This window comes from Panthera onca, chromosome A3 (genome assembly GCF_046562875.1).
Source record: "Panthera onca isolate mPanOnc1 chromosome A3, mPanOnc1 haplotype 2, whole genome shotgun sequence".
Taxonomy (NCBI): Eukaryota; Metazoa; Chordata; class Mammalia; order Carnivora; family Felidae; genus Panthera; species Panthera onca.
The window spans coordinates 38,278,822-38,288,697 of record NC_138341.1 but is presented as its reverse complement, the minus strand read 5'-3'; the positions used below and the strand labels follow the sequence as shown (position 1 = coordinate 38,288,697).

Below are 9,876 nucleotides of genomic sequence, written 5' to 3'. Positions count from 1 at the left end.
ATCTGAGTCTCTCGGTCATGATGCTAAATTTTTTTTTGAAATGTCAAGTAACATCAGAGGAAGGCTTAAGTTTTTATGCATAACTAAAATGATCATGGATATGGATTTTAAAAATACATATTTTAATTTAAATAGACATAATATATTTAATATATCTTAATCTATCCAACTTAAATATTGAAATATATACCTATTTCAATCTCTTCATTTTGCAGAGGAGGAGACTGCCGTCAAAGAGATTGAATAAAGAGATTGAATTGGGGTGCTGATTAATAACCATTTTCTTGACCTCGGTGGTAGGGAAATTCAAAAGTAGTAAGGAACCCGGAACTGATTTCTGACTAATTAGATAGCACCATGACGCCTGTGTTTGTCTCTTCAGCAGGGCTCACTGCATTCTTATAGCTTGCTGGATCTAGAACTTCTCTGCTGAGTCTCCTCCCGGCCATCTGGTCACCTACAGTCTGGGGAAGCACTCTCTCCAGGCATGTGAATGGCTTTTTTGCACCTTTAGTTGTCATATTTAAATGAATTTTTTAAATGAGCTCACAAAGGAGACAGGAATGTTTTGATAAGTTGCTGTTTTTGTCCTTTGAGAGCCTCTGCCAAAAAAAGTGGGTGGCAGGGGGGAGGGAGGATTTGTTTTGCCCACCAGGAGCAAAGCACTGGCAAGAATGGATGAAGGAGTTTCCCTGATTAGTACTTATCAGCCCCTTGGCTTGGGAAGACCTTCTGAGGTCTGTGGAACTTTTTTAGGTAAGAACTTTTTTAGGTTCACCCGGAGCACTGCCTCCTTGGTGGGAAGAAGCTTGAGCAGACAGTCTCTGCCTTTGCCTCTATTGCCCTGCCCCACAGCTCCCTACAGAAGCAGGGCGGGCACTAGAATAGCCCACTGGCCCACAGTGTCATCAGTGGGACCCGTGCTGAGTTCCACGTCCATCCCAACACCCTTCCTTGGTCTTCTCTCTCCAGGGGATCTGACCAGAGAAGCGCTGCATCTGGACATTTGGAAACCACGGAGCAATTTTAAATAACAATTTTGGAGAAAGCTTTAAGACAATAAAGCACCTGTTGTTTTTGTTTACAGTTTGACTTACAGATGTGGAGGATTCATTTAGGGACATGCGTGTTCTTCCTCTTTTCACAAAATGATTAAATTCTACTAAATCGAGCAAGTCTGGGTGGGAGGAGGAAGCAGATTAACATGAAAGATTTTTTTTTTCATTAACAAAAATCATGTGGTTTTTTACACACAGGCACACATACACTTGTGCATGCACACACACACGTCCCCGTGAATAACTCCCTTCCTCTGCCCCTTCCTTCCTCTCTCACTCTGGCATCTCTGGCCTCTGTGTCCCAGAGCAGTCCCTCCAGGCCAGGGAGTTGTGCTCCTGAGTCTGGCCATCTGGTCTGAAACTGGGGAGCATCCAGGCCCTGCCCTCCCAGCCTACAGATGTGCCAAGACATTTGTCTGCCCATACAATCTTCCCTGGGCCCAGCCTCTTGGACAGAAAAGAAAACCTGTGAAGAAAGAGAGGGCTGCTCATTCCCCACCAAAACACCCCTTCCTATCTACACCCAGGCCCCCAACTCCCAAGGCCGCTGATCCCCACAGACAAGGCCAGAGGTCAGCTCAGTCCTGTCCCTTTCTGACACCCATGTTGAAGTGAGACCTAGACCCTCACTGCCCGCCCTCTGAACTCTTCTACCAAGTTCAAACTCCTTAAGGAGCAAGAAGGAAGCCTGGCTGGTGGCCATGTGTGTTTGGCAGGAGGGGAATCCCTGTTGAATAGGCTATGGGACCATTTTCATTAGCCTCATAATGTGAGGGTGTGGTTCCCGGCTGCGTGATATGGAGGGAATGGGTTCAGGGGCTGTTCAGGGAAGGAGTCCACACCAGTGGTGACAAGGTGGGACCCTCATATCTCCAGCCCTATTTGCAGGCTTCTACCTTAAGAAACGGGCTTAAAAACAACAGTTCCCCATCTATGAAAGAAAAGGCTGCTTCCCTACAGCAGAGCAGGGGTGAGAGGAAGGTTGCAGGGGATCACAGAGAAACTGTTTCTCCCACTCTGACGGTCAGCGACCCCAGGAGGACCCAGAGCTCCTCATCGTCAGGCTCTGAGGCCTCCATGTCCCCACTCCTCTAATATTTCCAGGCCCGCTGAGTTCGGGCTCAGCTGCCTCCCTCTCCCCTCTCCGCTGGAAACAGAAGCTCCGGCGAATGTTTCTAACTCCTGAGTCCACTCAGCCATGTCCCCCTTGCAAAATCCTCCCCTTCCCGCACCCCCCTGCACCCAGCCAGCCAATCCGAGGCCTGCGAGCCTCTCCAGACCCATCTCTCAGGGCCCTGGCGGGATAAAACCGGGCGGCGATGCCGGGTGGATGGGAACAAACTTCAGAAGGAGGAGAGACGCAGGGCCCAGGGCACCCTCGCGAGCGGACCCAGGCGTTGAGGGCCTGCGGCCGGCTGGCCAGGTATGCTGTCCAGGGGTTGGCTGAAAGCTGACGGGGAGAGCGGTGATTCGAGAAGGGAGAGGGTCCCAGGAAGGCTGGCAGCCTTTCCTCTCCTAAGTTAAACTGGATAAGGCCGAGGCCACAGAGGAGGAGGGCACCCAGGCTGGAGTTTGGGGCTTCCCCGGCGAACACCCAATCCCTGATCCTCCGGGCAAACGTGTGTTAGGTAGCCGGGCTGAGGTGGGCCACCCTTCGCCTAAAAATCCTCCGACTCCTGCCACATGATGAGAGCCTAAGGGACAGGGCCTGGGGAGGAGGCATAAGCAGGGGACAGCGAATCTTACGCCCCTTCCCCTGGGTCTGTACAGGGCAGCTGCGTGGCGGCGGGCGCGGCGGGGACCGGCGTGAGGAAGCCCTGAGCCCTCGGCGGGCTGCGAGCGACTCCCCGGCGATGCCTCACAACTCCATCAGATCCGGTAAGGACGCGGCGTTGCCGGGACCCCGGAGCCCCCGCGTCGCCGTGCGTCCGTGCGTGCGCTCGGGTCGGTGGGGCTGGAGAGCTTACGCTCCGGGCTCGTGGGACCCACCTGCGTGGGGACGCAGCTGGGGGCGCCGCCGGCCTAGCTCTCCGCTGCGGCCATCGCGCCGTTCTCAGGCCCCGAGGTCCCCCTCGGCCCGGCGAGCCGCCCTCCCCAGGCCTTGGTTTCTGCGGACCACACGGAGCGGTGAGGAGCTCTCCGTGCGGGTCAGAGGGGTGTCTGTCCCTCGCGCCCCACCCCCGTCTTGCACGGCCCATTAGAATGGACACCCTGTGCGCTCTCAGGCCCCGCGCCGCCCCCGACCTCTAAGCCCTTGTTCCGGGTGTGCGCTGCTCTTGCCGGTGGCTGCCCCGGCGGGACCGTGAGCCCCGCGCACCCCTCAAGCCAGCGGGAAAGGAGCCCGCGGTCAGGGGCCTGGGGGCCTCTGAGTGCCCTCGGCTGCTCTCGGACTCCTCCTGGCCGACTCTGGGGCAGGCGGGGAGCCGCGCGCGGGGCGTCCGGCCTGCGAGCACTGGGCTGCCCGCGGGGCCGAACCCCCTCTCCGGCGGCGTCCCGGCCCAGGGCCTTCCAAAGCGCTCGGGGTCCTCGGCCGCGGCGCCTCCTCTCCCCTGCCTCCTGACCCAGGCCCCGGGTTGGAGGGTGCGGGGGAGGGGGGGAGGTGTGTACGGAGACGGAGGCCCGGGATCGGGGCGGGCGGGCGGGCGCGGTGGGCACCGCCGCCCCGGCGCGCAGCAAGTGTGGACGGCGGGCAGAGGCGCGGCCCGGCCCGCGGTGATGGATGGAGCCGGGCCGGCCGCGGGGAAGGCGATTTATGGGGCCAGGGCGCAGCGCTATCGATTTGGGCCGGCGAAGTGAGAGGAAATCAATATTTCAGATGAATTCTCGGCGAATATGAAGTCCCGCTCGGCAAACGGGACATTTGTTATAATAAGCAGGGTCGGATCGGGCGCGGCGCGCGGCTGAGATCTCTATTTAGCCGAGAGCGCGAGCTTCGCCGCGCAGCCTCGGGTCCCGGGGCCGAGGCTGCACGACACGGGGTGCGGGGAACCCCGCAGGGCGCCGGAAGGTTGCTCGTCCTGGTTTGCCCCGGGTTGGGAGACGGAGTCGACGGTACCCTGCCTCCCCACCCTGGTCCCCCTGGGAGAGCGGGGCCACAGCCATCCCGGCCGCCCTCTGCGAGCGCGGGGCCGCTTTCGGGGCACCGAGCCGAGACCTCGCGGCCCTTTCCGGGAGCGGCGGGGTCAGCAAGCCAGGGAACCGAGCGGAGCTGCCTGGCACCCCTTGCCCAGCCGCGCCCGGGCGCCGCGCGCTTCTTGACCACTTTCTGAGGCTGGAACCAGGCTTTAGCCTCTCAGTCATTAGCCAAACCGGGGTACAATACCGGACGTCGCCCCTGCCTCGGGATCAAGACAGTCTCCGAGGCCGAGCGCTCAGCGCCTAGTGCCCCAACCGGTACCAGCCTGGTCCCGGCCCCTTCCGCTCGGTTCCCGATTCCATCTCCCCCGCCCGCAGCCCGACCTTCCCCTGACCTTTCAGGCTCCGGTAGGAGTGGGTGCTCTTGGACCTCGAATTTACCTTGCTGCGCCAGACCCCTTTCCCTCTGTCGCTGCTAGAAATAAGACGATGTCACGGTCCCTTATGTTGGCTTGATTTTGTTCTCGCTACTTATTTTCATTCTAGAAGCACTCATTAGAATAAATGGGACTAAAAGAAGGAAAGAAATAAAAGGACACCATTTATTTTTACTTTGTTTTTAATCAGCAACAGGCCCAGAAGATGAGAGAGGCCCCTTCTCCACTAGCTCAGATGCAAATTGTCCTTGGGTTTGGTGAGAGAGCCATCCACTCCCTGGCAGGGCCAGGGCAGAGGTATTTTTCCGTTTAAGGAAGGCAGAGGGACTTCTTCTAAACCTTCCCCCAAACAAATAAAGAGTTAAAGCTGCAAGGAAGGATAACGAGCCTTTCTCCTTTAGTTTAATTTAATGCTAATTGAACAGAAGAAAACTGCCTAAAACATAGCTCAAACATTTCGAGGCTATCCTGTTTCTTTTCTAAATCCTCTCTGGAAAACCTGAGCCAGAGACCTGCGTCTCTCTAATCAGTTCACTTAACACTGTTGCTTATATTTAAAGATAAATTCATAAGCTGACGCCTCCTGTTTTTATAAGCCCATTTCCCTCAGGCTTTAGCAGCTTCCCTCTTTGCCCGGGACACTTCCTTTCTGAGTTCGGCTTTGCCTGGAAAGCTTCCATTTAAGTTTTCCGTAGAACAGAATCCCGAGGTGCAGGCGGCCACGGGGCTTTTCGCGGGAGCGAGGCCCAGCGCACCGTTTCCAAAAACCGGAGACGCCCCAGGAAAGTTTTCTGCGCGGCCTCTGCCCACCTGGCCGCTGCAGCTCACCCTCGGCTCGCTCTCCTCACTCTTGGCTGATCTTGCTGTGGAGAGAGGTCTTAATTTTTTTTCTACAGCTTTATTCTGAAAGGATGTGGAGAGCGCATAGGGAGTTATTCTGATGCGCGCTGGACAGCAATGGGCTGAACGTTTTGTAAAATCTACTGGGAATTTTGTAGCATCAGGGAACAAAGATCCTGTAAAGCAAACCGTTTTTTAAAACTGTTTTAAGATAAGTGCCACATAAATATTAAAATGAAAATAATACTATATCGGCGAGGAAAAGAGTTCAGTAAAAGCAAGCAAGTTTGATTAAAAGTTATGTGCGATTAATTTGCAGCAACCCTCTACCCCAGCTGCTGAAAATAGGTTATTCAAGTGGTAAAATGAGACTTAAGATCCAGGGGGAACGTGCCTCTGACTTCCTAGATCTGAGATGCAAAGCCCTATTCCTCTAGGTTTTCGAAAGGAGGAAAGGGGACCAAATGCATTTGGGAAGGATCTATTTTCTTCCCAGGTTTCTTGCCTGGGTTGAAAATAAGGTCTCCGGATGGAAAACAGTCTCTAGGAACATAAAGAGGTATTGGGGTTCCTCAATTCATCTTTGTTTCAAGATGTTCCATCCTCCCGCCCTCCTCAATGCAAGTTAATTAGGAGATAATTTAGCTACCTTGTGAATTAGTTTTAAGATAAGTATCTTTTCAAGCTTTTGTCACTTTAATTGCTCCGCTGATTGATAAGAAGTAATTATTTCTAATTGACATTTTTTTGATGTCTATTGGAAGCATTTATTTGGGACCTTTTTGGGGTGGAAGAAAAGTTAATTAATTTTATCAGTCGATACCCAAAAGACTGTGCCTAATTTTGCTGAAGAGGACAAAGGAAGTGAAAGAAACCACAACAAAAAAGTCAGTCTCACGAAATATTAATGATTGCACAATTTTTATTCCAAGGAGAGCATCTACCAATATAATAATATGTCAAAACTTTCTATTTATGGCTTCAAGCCTTGGATTTTAACAGGGCACATGTTTAATGGGTATATATTTTCCCATGGGTATCTTCACAATCCTTGTATATGCTGACTTCATTTTGGAGGTTACTGTGCTTTGTAATTAATTTTTGTGAACGGTAAAATCAGTAGAACTCAGTATGCTCAGATTACATGGCATCATTTTTGTAAGAGATAATTGTAAGAAAGATTTACTAATCGTCATCCCTGTTTTGTAATTATTGATAGAGTTGGGTATGAAGGTGAAACTTTGCTTCGGTGACATGCCTTTTCATACTTGAACCTCGGAGTAAACAGTTTAATCATTCACATCATCCAGAATACTTACTCTGAAAGAGAAAGAAGGGAAAGAAAGGAAAGAATCAAGAGAAAAAGGCACTGAAAGGAGGCAAGGGGGGAGGGGGAGGAGAGAGAGAGGGAGAAGGTGGTTGGGGAGAATAAAAATGAAAGAAGTTATTTCAGGAGTGAAGATAGCCAGGTGCACAGGACCTTGGTCATTCAATATAAGAAAATGGAAATTCTACTTCAAAACACATCCTTTTGAACAGGGATCTCTACCATATTCCCTAAGTTACCCCTAAACACCACTGGAAACTCCCCACTTTTCTATGCATAAAACGAAGCAGGGTTTTCAGGAGCCAGCTGGTCTGGCTCTTGGGTGTCTAGATGCAAAAGTCTTGATGTGATGTCCATAAAAAGGAAGCCAGAAAATATGCACTGTGCTAGGGCACGGTGGCGGGGGGGGGCGGGGGGGTGCTTATAAAGAGATTTGAGTGTCGTTTATTTTTATTATTAAAGCCCCTGTGATCTTCACTCCTAGCTGTATACCCATAAGCTCTCCATAGATAGACTTGTGACTCACTGACATAGGAAAACGTTTTCACACAAACCCAAAGTGGAGACACACTCTTGCCCACACTCACGCACAGCTGAAATGAAAGAAACTCAATCAGACAAGATGCGCTCCTGTCAAGTTAATTTCAGCCAGTGCCTTTTTCAACCATTTATGTATAAAATCTTGTCTGCTTTTAACGATGTTTCTCCCAGATTACGTGGAGCTGCAAGAATGAGGAAACATTTTAAATGAAAAAAGAAATTTAAGACGTACAAACATTAGATAATATCACATACCAATCTCACTATTAGTGAAACTGAAAAAATATATAAATAATGCAAAAAAAAAATCAGCAAGGGAGAGTTTAGTAATGGAAAATTCCCCTGCAATTAAATGAAACAGTAATTTAGTAGAGATATGCCTGAATGAATTAGCATTTATTAATTGGTTCTCATAAAAACAATTTGTGTGCGTGTTTCGGGGGGGGGGGTAGATATTTAAAGTATTTCTTTTTCATAGGAAAAGTTCCTCAACTATTCCTATCAAATTATGTAGTGATCACATTCTCTTTTGTGAAAAATCCCAATTCTATCACTGGTGAATTTCACCTGCACACAAAGAGTCTGGGATGAGGGAGATGAGCCCCTTTAAATCAGAAGAATGAAGCTGGTCCCCTCTTCTCTTGGGACATTTCCAAGTGTGAAACCAATGGGAAAACACATTGGCAGGGGCTGTTATGCTTAGACACATCCAAACCTGGTCCTGAGCAGACTCCCAGGTGACCCATCTCCCCTGGGGCAGGACTAACCCAGGCAGGCAGAGGAGGCTGCTTTGTGGCTGTGCCCCCCACCCTCCCCAGCCTGCTCCAGCATCCTTGCCAGCTCAGGCAGGAACTGCAGTTTGTAATCTCAGCGAGGAGCTTGCTAGGGTTGACTGGTGCACGGATGTGTTTACTTTCTCTCGCCACAGTTGGTCTGTCTTCAGTTCTAAGCATTTTAAAGCTGCTCTATTTATCAGTCCAAGAGGTGCCGAGTTCTCAGTTGCGCTGAGAAAGCTTTGAGCTCTGTGGTTCTGAGTACACAAGGAGCCAAAAGATAAAAGAAACGATTTCATTTAAGAAAAAAAAAAAGATGATTGTAAAAGGAGAGGACAAGAGAATGCACCCCTATTCAAGACTGCAGTTTGCTTTTGTTTTAGTTGAAACTCGGGGAACAGCTGAGTCACTGGCCCCCAGCAGCCCCCACTCCCTTCAGAGATAGAACCTGGGGATGTAAAACACCCTGTAAAAGCGGGGAGAATGCACCCACATACTCAGAGTTCTTTGGGGGAGTGATTCTTTCTGGGTTCAGATGAGAATACTTCAGCCTGGGGTTCTTTTGAGAAGGGGCTACAAGATATTCTGCCTAGGAAATCTGTGTGGTGACTGCTTTCTGCAGGGGTGCTAGATATTTCTCTTTGGGGGAAGAAATAGAGAACAACAATCCAGGGGTCTCCTGGTTCCCAGAAGCTCCACTATCCCAGGCCAATCCCAGTTCTTTCAGTCCATCTCGGTGATTCGGATGGAATCTCTGGGTCAGGGTTGGGTAGGCAGAGGCATCCACTCTTCCTTATTTATCTGTGGTCATGGCACTCTCTTAAGTGGATCTTTGAGGGTCTTAACTATTTCCTCAAGTCCAGAGTTAGGGCTGACAAGCCTCTTTCGGTTTTTTGAAAGCCCCTCTCGATCTCACCCTTGGCCAGGTGGGGACACGATGAGCAAATGTCTCTTACACGGGCGATGGGCCAGAAAAATCTTCACAGGAATCTTTCTATTAAACCCACAATTCATGTCACTGAGTCTGGGCTTTACCTTGACCGGGGCTCCTTCCCCAGGAATGGGCCTGGGCAGAAATCAGCATCTCCTTACTAAGGCATATCCAAGATCAAGGGGCCAGAAGCTCAGCAGAGTTGCCCCCAGTTGCATGTGGGTCCTGTTTCTGTGTTCATTCCCAGGATCCACCCCTAGTCCTGAATGCCGCAGAAGATGCCCTGTCTTGCTAAGCCTCAGCACAGCCAGCCAGCCCGTAGCTGCTTCAGCTCTGCAAGTGCCACTCTCATATTCAAAGAAAGAGAAGTAATACGCAAAGAGCTCAGCACACCCTGGCACTTAGTGAGCCCTCAGTAAATGAGAGCTGTGTTAGTATCTTCGAGGGCTGTCATTGGTATGGTGTTCCACTGGAGAGGGCACATCATCCTCCAGTTTAATTCCCAGGACCCTGCCAGGTACTTATTGTTATTGACATTTTTCAGAAGAGAAGGGACCTGAGAGAGGCTGATCTGACTCCATGCCCCCCTTTTCCCCCGCACCCCTTTCCCAAAGTCCAGCTCATCCAAACTCCCTGTGGCATTGGATGGTTCGTGCCCGCAGCTCTGCCTGGATCTTCGGCCAGGTCCCCTGGTGAGAAAATACAGGGCCTGTACGATAGCAACAGTGATGGTGACAGGCAGGGCCTTCAGTCTACCAGCTTGTTCTCCTCATCAGAGTCCCTAATTCTCCAGCTCAGTTAGGATAGATCCTTTTTCAGTGCAGTCCTCAATCTTCCCATCTGCACAATGGGAGAAGTGGCGTCGAACTGGATGTCCCTCCTGGAGGTCGCTGTG

At 51.0% G+C, this 9,876-nt stretch overlaps 1 protein-coding gene across 1 annotated transcript in view; it reads left to right on the top strand.

Annotated features, from left to right (window-relative positions):
- The first annotated feature begins 2,377 nt into the window (after positions 1 to 2,377).
- The window catches only part of PAX8 (paired box 8), a 58,356-nt gene continuing 50,857 nt past the window's right edge, over positions 2,378 to 9,876 (top strand). The window contains exons 1-2 of the mRNA XM_081795123.1: positions 2,378 to 2,384; positions 2,829 to 2,936. Coding sequence (XP_081651249.1) covers positions 2,378 to 2,384; positions 2,829 to 2,936 — 115 coding nt within the window. The remainder of the gene's footprint in view (positions 2,385 to 2,828; positions 2,937 to 9,876) is intronic.